This window comes from Pygocentrus nattereri, chromosome 19, assembly GCF_015220715.1.
Source record: "Pygocentrus nattereri isolate fPygNat1 chromosome 19, fPygNat1.pri, whole genome shotgun sequence".
In the NCBI taxonomy this organism is placed as follows: Eukaryota; Metazoa; Chordata; class Actinopteri; order Characiformes; family Serrasalmidae; genus Pygocentrus; species Pygocentrus nattereri.
The window spans coordinates 16,113,975-16,126,583 of record NC_051229.1 but is presented as its reverse complement, the minus strand read 5'-3'; the positions used below and the strand labels follow the sequence as shown (position 1 = coordinate 16,126,583).

The 12,609-nt window shown below is 40.3% G+C and overlaps 1 protein-coding gene across 1 annotated transcript; it reads left to right on the top strand.

The window, feature by feature from the left end:
- The first annotated feature begins 413 nt into the window (after positions 1-413).
- On the top strand, positions 414-12,146 carry rab11bb (RAB11B, member RAS oncogene family, b). The gene is made up of 5 exons (XM_017697142.2): positions 414-638; positions 3,373-3,568; positions 5,032-5,225; positions 8,209-8,289; positions 11,783-12,146. Exons 1-5 carry the CDS (start codon positions 599-601, stop codon positions 11,926-11,928), a joined length of 657 nt encoding a protein of 218 aa, XP_017552631.1. The 5' UTR covers positions 414-598; the 3' UTR covers positions 11,929-12,146.
- Positions 12,147-12,609: the final 463 nt, after the last annotated feature.

Genomic DNA, 12,609 nt, shown 5'->3' with positions numbered 1-12,609 from the left:
GAGTGGACGAACAGGTGGTGAGAAAAAAAACCAGGAGCTTACTTAGATAATAAACACATAATTACATGAGGAACACTGCCAACAGTGAGGGACAATGTGAATTTACTTTAAAAACATAGAACAAGAGAAAAAATTCAGCGCCTCTTACCAAGATGCACTGTAAATGTATTCTGAATATGTTACTTTTTTCATTTATGGTAATCATTTGAGACAATGTATTCAATATTCAGCCATCACTTTGTCAGTGTATTTAGCCTCACCCTGTGTAGAAATAAGAAAACATGCAAATAAAGGTTAGCATAACAGCAGCACTGCCGCTTCCCCTTTCCTGTCAGCGGGGCTCATTGCAACACTGTGGTGGCGTGTTCGGCGCCCTCTAGCGGACGGTATGAGACTCCTCCCCGGGACTCCTCCCCTTCTGCAGAGTCGAGAGATCCCTCTTCCTGCGGTCAGCTCTATATGACAGCCAGCACTGGTGCATTGTCTTTCCTATTTAACTTTATTTCCCCCCTCACACCTCTTTCCCCAGCACTCGATACGAGGTCCGCAGCCTTGCGTGCTTCTCCTCGGACTCAGGCTCGCCGCGGTCTTCTGGAACATGGGCAACAGGGACGATGAATACGATTTCTTGTTCAAAGGTAAATCCTGGGGATTGCATTCTCCCTCTTTGGTGAGGTTATGGCTTCATAATCCTTCTATTGTCTTCCAAGCTGGGCAGATATCGACGTGGGTTCAGGAGCATATCGTAATCTTGATCGTAGCTTGAGAATGTCCTCTAAATTGCACCAGCTTGCCCATACATATCCTGTTTGCCATCACTGCCGCTGTGCCCACAATAATAGCTGTCATTGCAACATAGCAACGCCCGCAGAGGCATCGACAGGCATCGGCATCGATCGACGAAACATCTGTTTTTACTTTTTGCTCGGCTGCTTCCAGGCAGGCCGGGTGTGTGGGACAAGGCCAGGGTCTAATGCATTACACTGAACACGGAGACTGCAGAATGTAGGCTGGTGGGGTCTGTGCATCACAAATGACCCACAAAAAAGAGGATCTTTGTGCGTTTCGTCTGCGCTGTTTGAGATGAACTGGGAATCTCAGAAACGTCTATTGTAGCGGTTTCAGCCTGTTTTTGACACGTATTAGACCGAACGATGCTGACGCATTTTACCTCAGCCAGTATGGAAAGACCGACCACAAAACGAGACTTATGTTCACAGCTCCTGGTTCCAATTCCCCCCGTTCCACCTTAAATGGTCCAGCAATTACATTCTAGCGCCAGAGGCTCCGGATGAAACTGCCGCACCATTTAAGGTGGAACGGGAAAAGTCTAACCAGAAACTGGCGAATAAGAATCGGACTTCAGCTTCGTGATCACAAAGGACATGGCTGAGAAAAGTGTGACCTAGTAACGAAGCCATGTCCACTGTCAGCTTCTACGGATAGGCCGGAGAAGAAGCCTGCATCATCATATTCTCTCCTAGCGCTTTCTGACTTGCTGACAACCCGTTACACTGGAGGAAAACAGCAGTGCTCATCTTTCTCTAACGTTAGCTGTGATTAGCACGCTTGAACCTCATCCCAGGGTTAAAAGGCTGATTTGTCACATTAGCAGCTTCCTAAAGGACAAAGTTCTGCTTCGTTTGCTAGGGAAGATGCAAACAATGGGATTGAATGCTAGGAAACCCCCCCCCCCCCTTAGCCTAGTTAAGGCTTTGCAAAGTAATTCGACAAAATGCAAAACGGCTTGAGGAGTGGAGGCTCCTCTGCGTGTTTCTGGGATAGGTCACTCCATCACAGTCGACAAGGCCTGCGTCCCAAGCCGCATACTAGCGTACTAAGCAGTCGCCTTGGATTGATAATTGACTTCGTGATCATTTAAATTCCTGCTAGTTTTATGCAAATTACTGTTCTTTTGTTCTGTGTCAAGTGCCACGTGTTTTTAATAAAATTAACAATCATTTTAATCTATGGACAGTCTAAAATATATACAGGAGAAAAGACTGCACTTCTACAAAGGCTATATAAACGGAACATCAACTAATTAAATGGGAATTTCACCAGTTTTTCCAGAAATTCTGAATAATTCAGTCCTTGAGATGTAAACAGTCATTCCGAGTGGTCTGATGGGAGATTGTACATTTCATAGAAGCGTACAGATTTTTTTCCAGTGGTGGTGAAAGGAACCAGGGGGTGCAATGTCTACAACACGATAGTAGTCATTTTATTTATTTTCCAAACCCACCAGTAAACCCACGCATGCCTTCTGAATGTTGCTGATGATGGTATAATAATCATAAATCTGAGAAAGTTTTCTTCTGCACTTTGCATGTACCCCTCCATCATCAGTGGATTTAACTAAATGGATTAAAGTACATTTTAAGCTAAAACCTTACCACAAAACTATTATAAAACAATGTGTCAGACATCAGGCAATGTATATCGAACCATTTCATGTGATACCATTTATGGGAGGGAGCTTTTAGAGGCAATGAGCTCTTCAGATGTCTGGTTCCTATCACCACCACTGTGAACAATTCTGAATAGGTAATCAGAATTTTTCTAGAACTTTTCACATTAAACCACTCTGAAGGACTTGCATCTGAAGGATTTACATCTCAACCATTTGATTATGTGAATATTTTTGAATAATTGGTGGAGTTCCCCCTTAATGACACATACATACTTTGAATGCTACTTGAAAAGATCAGACAGTAGACATTCTGTCTGGCAAGGAATACTGGGGTACACAAACAAAACAAGTTGGTTTGCAGTTGGTCGATTTGATAGAACCCCTCCAGACACAGACCAGACACAGTTTTATCATTCTAAGCTGGATAATGTAAAATGTGCCTGCAAACTGGTAGTATAACCACCTTTGCTTATTGTTTTTGAACAGATGGCATGTATTATTGTTCTTTTCTTCTCTGTCAAGTGCCACATGATTTTTTTTAACCATTTACACATCCAGCGGTTTTCCATGTTGGCTTGGTTTGGAACCAAAATATTGCCAAATTGGTGCATTAAATGAGGCTAAAATGGATGTACTTGTTCAGAAGAAGAGTGCCAAAGTGCAAACTTCACTCACATGTGGAACATCATAACTGAATTTGGATCATAATGATATAATTTATCACAATCATTCTGTAGACAATAACTGTTTGCCTGAAGTTGCATTATTGTCCAAGCTTACTTAATAATACATAGAATGCCATCATTAGCTGTGCATTCATTAATATAATGTGAATGGTATAGCAGTATGTAGTCTCTGGCTCAACCTCGTACACAGGAATCTTCCATGATGGTGATAGTGTTGATGGTATTTGCTGCTGCCCACTGACTTTTGTCCTTTTTGGTGGGCAATTTATACAGTTGTTCTTATCGGAGACTCTGGTGTTGGAAAGAGTAACCTCCTGTCCCGTTTCACACGAAATGAGTTCAACCTGGAGAGCAAAAGCACAATCGGGGTGGAGTTTGCGACCCGCAGCATCCAGGTGGACGGCAAAACGATAAAGGCGCAGATTTGGGACACGGCCGGTCAGGAGCGCTACAGGGCCATCACTTCTGCGTGAGTGTGCTAGTAGACCATACTGATTTCTATTTCACATTCTTTAAGCAGGCTTAAGAGGGGGCAAGGGGCTAAATAAAGTGGGTAATAGTGACTTCCCTTTGACACAGCTTAAGGAGGCTTAGAAGAGGGTTAAAGGCATACTCCAGCGTTTTTCAATCTCAACTCTATCTGCTGAATCTGCAGCATACCATGAACAGTCATTTATATGGGTTTCTCTGTACTTGTGAACAGAAAACTTTGTTCATTGGAAACAGGCTTATAATAGAGGCCAACAGTAGTTTGCCCACTGCCTTCTGTTGTAAGTGTGTTTCGAATGGGTATTACATCCTTTTACTAAGTACAAACTGTATAAGGTTGGTACCTTCCATCCTAGCCTTGAGATTTTAAAAGAGATCAGATCAGTCACTCTGAAATGAAGGGATATCTTAGTAGATATCAGTCAATCTGCCCCATCTGTATCATATGGCTGATAACCACACTTTCCCCATGTTTACCTGTACTTTTTACAAGAATAAAAAACCTGTTAACTGAAAATACACTTGTAATAGGCTTTAATAATCAGTGTTTTGCGAGTCATCTGTTTTACCAAGAATCATCAAAATCCTCTCTGTCTGTCGTATGCTACAATACGGCAGATAAAGATTAGGTTACAAATTGCTAGTGCATCCTTTTCAATATGGTACGCAACAGATGAGGTGGACATACTCCAGAAATGAAACATTTTTCACACTGACATTATATTAATCAACTATGTCTTCAAGTAACAGATTTCCCTAATGCAGAAAAGAATGAATCAAAATACATGTCAATGTATTTGGATTCAAAGAAAATTCCATTCAATGAAAACCAAATAAACTTCACTGAAATATTTCAATTTTGTTCCATCAGCAATTGCATTTCATGTTGTGATCGATATAGGCTGACTCCACTGTACTGTCGTGGGCAAAAGTGTGAACACTCTGAGTCAGGTTAGTTGACTGTCTAAGTGAAAATAATTTACACATCATCTACAGTGAACACACTCAAATGTGGCATTTTTAGCTAATTTTAGCATACAATTACTGTTTATTTGTTCAGTTTAACATATTGGAAAATAATAAAACAAAGTGCTATAACTTTTGCACAGGCCACATTTTATGTTTTTCTCCCAGTATGTTAAATTTGGCAAATAAACAGTAACCGTGTATTAAAATGTGCAGAAGTGTTCTCTGTAGAGGATGTGTAACTTTTTTTTTTTAACCATGAACAACAAAACATCATTTGACCAGGGGAACCAAAACTTTCACACTTTCAATGTTTATACAGCAGTTTATTTTTTCAGTGTAGAGATTTGGTTGAAAAACACTGGACTATACCTTTAAGGTCAATCACAGCCATACCACAAAAGCCAAATCAGTGAAACCAGAAAGCACCTGACGTAACCTTCCCCGGCTGATCTGTATCTCTGACCTCTCCTGTAGCTACTACCGCGGTGCTGTTGGTGCCTTGTTGGTATATGACATTGCCAAGCATCTGACCTATGAGAATGTGGAGCGCTGGCTGAAGGAGCTGAGAGATCATGCTGACAACAACATCGTCATCATGCTGGTGGGCAACAAGAGCGACCTGCGCCACCTGAGGGCAGTGCCCACCGACGAGGCTAGAGCCTTTGCAGGTACTCCTGGGATGAGAAGGAAGAAATAAAAAGAGCTGAAGAGGTTTAGGTTGAAGTGAAAAACAGATAATATGGTCCAAAAAAAACAAGACCCAGAAATCTGAAGCTGGAAGACCCAGTGGTTACTGTCCTGCAGAAATCAGGCCTTGATTTAAGCCACCTTGTGTTCTGCAGAAACATCAGGGTCATATACAGTTCCACTGTGGATTGTAAAGGTATCTCATAAATTAGCGGTGCATTTGTCATTTTAAATGATTTTCATTTTCTATGTTTGTTAACGGTCACACTGTAAGGATAGATCAAATGTTTCTGTGGTGTTATTGAGCTACCATTATCATGGTGGCAAATTCATCTCTGGTCTCTCTAGTTTGTCTAAATTAGCTACAACACAACAGTTCAGCTTAATGGCATAGCATTTTAAATAGGATATGTAACATTATGTTGCGACTCAAAGTGTGGTACAGTTTCTCATTTGGTTGAACTTTTGTCAGCATTCTGTAAAGCATTTCCAACCTGGCAAACAAGGCTGGACAATCTGTGGTTACAGCATGGATAGGTCAGTTATGACTCCTGTTTAGCATTGCTGCGCATTGACCCCCAGATTGTGACTGCAGATTACAGTTGTTTTTCTGAGACATCACATTTGCATTCCACAGTTGAAGTATGCTCAACCAATGCAGTCCAAAGAGTTGGTGCCAAAACTTTGATGCATCCAATTGAGATGATAGAACTGCCAAGACATAAAGGATAACATGTTATCAAAGATACAGTGTCATTTAATACTGAGTCATACCTTTAGGGGTGTTTTTTGTTTGTTAGACATTTCTCTTTTGCCTTACTTAAGGGTCTACATATATTTAGCTATTCTAATGATGTGCATTACAAAAGCAGCATTTTAATCTACAGAGAGCTACACTATGCAAGTCAGTGCCCACTAAAGCAGAATCATATATTTACAGAAAATTACACAGAATTTTCAACAACTAAATGCATTATATTGCCAAAAGTATGGCCTCATCTGCCTTCATGCATATGAACTTGAGTGACATCCCATTCTTAATCCATAGGGTTTAATATGATGTCAGCCCACCCTTTGCAGCTATAACAGCTTAAACTCTTCTGGGAAGGCTTTCCACAAGGTTAAAGTGTGTATTTATGGGAATTTTTGACCATTCTTCCAGAAGCATATTACTGTGGTCAGACACTGATGTTGGACGAGAAGGCCTGGCTCAGTCTCCGCTCTAATTCATCCCAAAGGTGTTCTATCGGGTTGAGGTCAGGACTCTGTGCAGGCCAGTTGAGTTCTTCCACATCAAACTCATCTATGTCTTTATGGACCTTGCTTTGTGCACTAGTGCGCAGTCATGTTGGAACAGGAAGGGGCCATGCCAAAACTATTCCTAAGTTTCCAAAACTATTCCAAAACTAAGTTGGGAGCACGAAATTGTCCAAAATCCCTTGGTCTGCTGAAGCATTAAGAGTTCCTTTCACTGGATCTAAGGGGCCAAGCCCAACTCCTGAAAAACAACCAAACACCATAATCCCCCTTCACCAAACTTTACACTTGGCACAAGTGTCAGACAAGTACTGATCTCCTGGCAACCGCCAAACCCAGACTCGTCCATCGGATTGCCAGATGGAGAAGCGTGATTCATCACTCCAGAGAACACGTCTCCACTGCTCTAGAGTCCAGTGGCGGCGCTTTACACCACTGCATTCCATGCTTTGCATTGCGCTTGGTGCTGTAAGGCTTGGATGCAGCTGCTTGACCATGGAAACCCATTCCATGAAACTCTCTATGCTGTTCTTGAGCTCATCTGAAGGCCACATGAAGTTTGAGGTCTGTAGCGATTGACTCTGCAGAAAGTTGGTGACCTCTATGCAATATGCGCCTCAGCATCCACTGACCTCACTCTGTCATTTTATGTGGCCTACCACTTTGGAGAGTTGCTGTTGTTCCCAATCACTTCCACGTTGTTATAATACCACAGTTGGAATATTTATTAGCGAGGAAATTTAACGACTGGACTTGTGCACAAGTGGTGTCCTGTCATGGAACCACACTGGAATTCACTGAGCTCCTGAGAGCGACCCATTCTTTCACAAATATTTGTAGAAGCAGTCTGCATGCCTAGGTTGTTTTATACACCTGTGGCCATGGAAGTGATTGGAACACCTGAATTCATTGATTTGGATGGGTGAGTGAATACTTTTGTCAATATATTGTATATGACATTTTCTTTAGTGTTTAGCATGTTCCCTCTACCTTTGTTACTGTTTTGTTCTTATTCAGAAGACTTGCTTTCAGGTTTTCAAAGAAATCTGCAGGAATATTTTCCATGCCTCCAAAGTTGGTTTGAAATTTGCTCAAGATCCAAGTAATCCCAAACACTTTCAATGATGTTGAGGTCTGGACTCTGAGGGGGGGGCAGCCCTTTGTTCTGAGAACACCAGCAGCTTTTTTGTTTGATTTGCAAATTTCCTTTTTTCAGTAAAGATGTCTGGACAACTATACATCCTTTCAGACTCATGGCATTGAGGTTTGACGGTGGAAGGATGGACAGAAACGCCTGCGGATTTTTTCAGATCTGAAGCTGGAGTGGAGCTTGATTTTCTCCTCTCTCTCAGAGATGAAAGCTTTAAGCACTGCTTATCTGATGGTGCTAGTTTTGGTGGTTTACCAGGTTTTGCATGACTGTTTTTTCCCCAAATTTTTTACTTTGATTTTCCCCTTCCTTATGCAAGTGGATTATCTTATATCTAATCTCCTGAAAAAATATCTCCTGAAAAAAGCTGTGCTCAGTGGCAATTATGATTGTAAGGGTGACTTTTTAGTATACACAGTAAAAGAGAGGTTCAGCACAGCTCATAGAGGTTTGAACAATTTTAAGATGATCCTGGTGACCTCATATTTAGAAGTGAAGAGAGTGCGCATGCTATTCATGTTATTCAAGACACAATAACAGCTTTGTTTCTCTTCCAGAGAAAAATAATCTGTCATTTATTGAGACCTCCGCTCTGGATTCAACCAACGTGGAGGAGGCATTCAAGAACATTCTAACAGGTACATCATGTTTATCCTCCCCCCAAAAAATGATGACTTCCCTGTTTAACAGTTTGAAGTGCCAGAGCATTTACTCCCACTCAAAAACGGGGGTGTGAATATTGCTCAAGCCGGCTAGCAGCTCCAGTCCAATCCACTGCAGCAGTGACTCAGGTTTATGTCAGGTCGTAAAATGACTGCGAAGCATCTGTCAGACTGTAGTCTTGTGAGAGATGTATGACCCAGTATGCATCAGCGTGTAATCACTCGAGCATGGATAGGTCAATGTGCACATAACTGCCGTTCAAGCACCTGAACATAGACAAAGCAATGGAGCTGGGTTTGCAAGTGATATAAGCCGTTACAGAAGTTTGTAGCATATAATAAAACAGCAACAAAACACAGCATTCACTGTGAAAAGACAAAATGCTGTAAAAAATCTAAACTGAACCAAAACTTGCTGCTAAGAAAACGGCTTGAAAAAGGCCTAAAACAGTTCATAACCATCCTTCTAGCTCCAAACAGAAACTGCTGAGAACTCCAGCCCAAGTCCCTTCCCTCAGTCTCCTCTCATACTACCACCATAAATTGAAGGCACAGTCTGAATGCAAAATGCTGTTGTATATGTTCGTTTACCATAGTTTATTATGCACCTCCAGATATAATCTACGATTTTTATGACAGCTGCAATAGCTTACTGTGCAACTCTAGTATATGGCATCTTCAAGCAGTTACCTAACATAGATTATGAGGATTTCAAAGGCTGTGGCTGTATTTCTAGTTAAACAGCACCTAAACTGGGCTTTGCTATAAATTTTATCTCAGAATATGCACGACTTCTATTCTCAAGGTGCCTGTGGCCACCATTATGATCAATGAGTTGATGTCAAGTAGTCTACCTTATGGCCAAGACAATGACCAAGCTTAATGAACCAGGTCAGAAGGAAAATCTATAAAACTGTATCACCTAGACATGGAGAATTTGTCACTTTGCTGGAGCTTATGGAGCCCCCCCACACCTATCAGTGTAACAGACACTGATGGAAAGAGCCAAAATCCCCTAAAGGCCTATTCATTTCTATGCCATGACAGACTTTAGCACAGACCGAAAGTAAGCATATGGATCCTCCACTGACAGTATTTCAAATCCAACTGTCAGTGGCAGATGAATGCTGAAATACTGCTCTCTTGTTGTTTTCAACCTTGTTTAAATGAGGATGCAGACTGCAATTATGGAAAATCTAAATTGTGTTAGGGCTGCAAGATGTGTGACATTTCTATTGCAGTGGTATTGTGACATATTAAGCATACACTGACTCGTGGTACAGCATTCCATTAGTGAACACTGGATATAGAATGTGAGGACCGCTAGCAGAAAACTGATCATGATCTGAGATTGGTTAGCGTCCTGTTAAAGAACTCGATGGAAATTTCTGTGACTTCTCCGAGTGCGGAGTTCATTACATTATAGTCTTTAATAGTATCGCATTTCAAGGCTGCACTAAATAACAACAGCCCTACCGACTTTACAGGCTTCCAAATCCATTCTGTGCACCTTATCAAGCAAGAGAAATGAGAAGCAGAGATCAATGAGTGAATGATTGTTAAGTATAGTATCCTCAGCTCGGAACTTATTCTTTGAAATGTCAGCTTTACCCATAGCAGTAGCATTCTCTCACTTATACCAGAGTGAATGAACTGTCATGTTAAATAAAGGAGTAGTTCAGCCAAATATGCTAATATGGCTAATAATGAATGCGTGCTAGTGACCACTAGCTTTGGGCCAATAACTGATTTCAAATGTCACATTCATATAAATAACTGACAATATTAAATCTGCACTATGTCTGATTTTTTTTTTTTGCTGTGATGTCGTACATGCAAATGAAGCAATAAGCTCTGGTAATGAGACCTACTCTCCAACTGAGAGTGAAATTGGTGCTGTTTAGAAGAAGGGTACCAACATGCCAGTTTGGCAATATTTTGGTTTCCAAGGAACCGAACAAGAACTACTGGATGTCAACAATTTTGCATATCTGTACAGTATATAGATATCATCATAAATTATTAAGTAGTAGTAGAAGCTAGCACACTTCATAATTCTGTGTAATTATAATCAGGGATAATAAGATTTAGGTTTAATTACAGAGCCCATGATGTGGTACTTCATAATCACAATAACAATTTGGATCACAATAAAATTGTTTATTGCCATATTTCTGCAGAAAACAATAGTTTATCTAAATATACATTATCATCCAAACTTAATAACCACTAATAAGCGTGTGCACAATGCTCAGTGGTGGCTGTTCACGTTCTTTCAGTGTTAGGAACATTAGCATTCTTGATGGAACTGTACTGTTAAATTCTAAAACTATGTTTATTTTGTTGCTTCCAGTACTGGGCTGAATACTTAAGAAATAGTGATGGGTATATATTCATATTCTGTATTCTAAATATATTCATAACATACATAAAAGTAATGTATTGATAATATATTTAGAATAAGTTTCGATAAGGCAGGTGGACAAAAGCTTTCCTTATTTAATTTACACGCTGTTCCTTGCTGTTAGTGTTTGGCAGTTTTCTTTCCTGTAATTATTCTATGAATATGTTTCATTATTTTAACATTATTTTGCCTGCATCAGTGCACTGCTGCCCCCATAATCCCACTGCTGTATCAAGAACTAAGCAAAGAACTCACCATATATCATTAACAAAATCTTGCAAATTTGACTTTAAAGTAGGTAGCTATGTGATTTTCAGTTAATTACCCATATATAACTTGCCACAAAATGCAAATCCAGAACAACACTGATGCTAAGCTTATCGCTAGCGAACATGCCAACTACTGAGAACACTGTTCAGTTCAGTCATTCCTTAGAAAAGGTTAGTAACACTAAGATTAATAACTGGCTCATAGCACTGATTTATCAATCTACTCAGTCTATAACAGAGCTCAGTAATGATGAGATCAATAAGTGGCTCATTACTTTGAATTCTCCATTTACTCAGGCTTTAGCAGTAACTTCAGTGTTTGTATAGCCTTTTTTGTATTCTCAATACTGCATTTACAAAATGTAACATGAACTGAATACAGATACATAGCTTTTGTATTACAAACACATATTTCTAAAACTTGTATTCCATTACATCACAACCCTAGTTGCCCCATATGCTAAGTTTAAGAACATTTAACAATTTAGATATGGCTGTACAAATTTTCTCCATTACCCTAAACCTAGTCAAATCCTGTTTGCCTCTGTAGCGAATGTTGCACCAAAAAAGACCTCTACTTAATAAATTACCTGTATTATTTAAGAAACAAAATTTGGACACAAAACACGTGTTGGCTTATCAGCTACATTTGGAATGAGGGAACGCTGAACCATTTCTTTAAAATATACATTGGAAGTTTAACACTTGTGTAAGCACTGGGACACATAGTGCCTAATAGGTAGTAGAACGGTGAATAAATTGGTGCATGCTAATGCTCCATTGTTCTATCTTGCAGAGATCTATCGCATTGTATCACAGAAGCAGATCGCTGACCGGTCAGCCCACGACGAGTCACCGGGCAACAACGTGGTGGACATCAGCGTTCCGCCCACCACAGACGGGCAAAAAGGCAACAAACTGCAGTGCTGCCAAAACCTGTAACCATGACAACCGACCATCAGCCCCCCCTCCCTGTCCCCCCACTTCACTCTCTGATTCCCTCTCTACGTGTCGTGCCGCTGATGTTCCCTCAATTTATTTGTGTAATATATATTTTTTTTCTTTTTGATAGCTTCTCAACTCACGTACACATACATACGAGACAGACACACATACACACACATACTACTGCCATGAAATAAAATTTTACAATATCTAATTATGTTGAAGTTTGTTGGCTTTTAATGTGGTCAAAACAAAGGCCCTGGCTGAATGACACAGGTTGCAGTGTTATGAATGGAAAAATGGAATGGAAAAATCCAGAATCTAGTTAGTGGAAGATCTGATTGACTTTGATATGAGCTTATGGAGAATTTTGCTCATGGGTTGAATCTGTAATTTTTCTCAAGATAAAAAATAGCATAACATGTAGAAAAATTACTTGATGAAGGCTGCAATAATGCCTGTCTGTCAGTATAACAGACATCAGCAGATAGTAGGGAAATGTCTTAAAAGGCCTACCCAGTATGACAGATTATAGCAGATCCTCCACTGACAGGGTCCAACAATGGTCAGTAGAAGAGGAATGTTGAAATACTGTTCTTTTATTCATTTCAGTGTTTGTTTTAAATGAGGATGTGACTACACTAAGGGAATTTCTTCCTAAATACCCACCCCCAAAGC

Bases quoted from the DNA above. Each gene is read 5' to 3' on its own strand.
- rab11bb (XM_017697142.2), top strand. From the start codon at position 599: ATGGGCAACAGGGACGATGAATACGATTTCTTGTTCAAAG. The intron at 639-3,372 runs GTAAATCCTGGG...CAATTTATACAG, and splicing joins ATACGATTTCTTGTTCAAAG to TTGTTCTTATCGGAGACTCT. The intron at 5,226-8,208 runs GTACTCCTGGGA...TTTCTCTTCCAG, and splicing joins CGAGGCTAGAGCCTTTGCAG to AGAAAAATAATCTGTCATTT.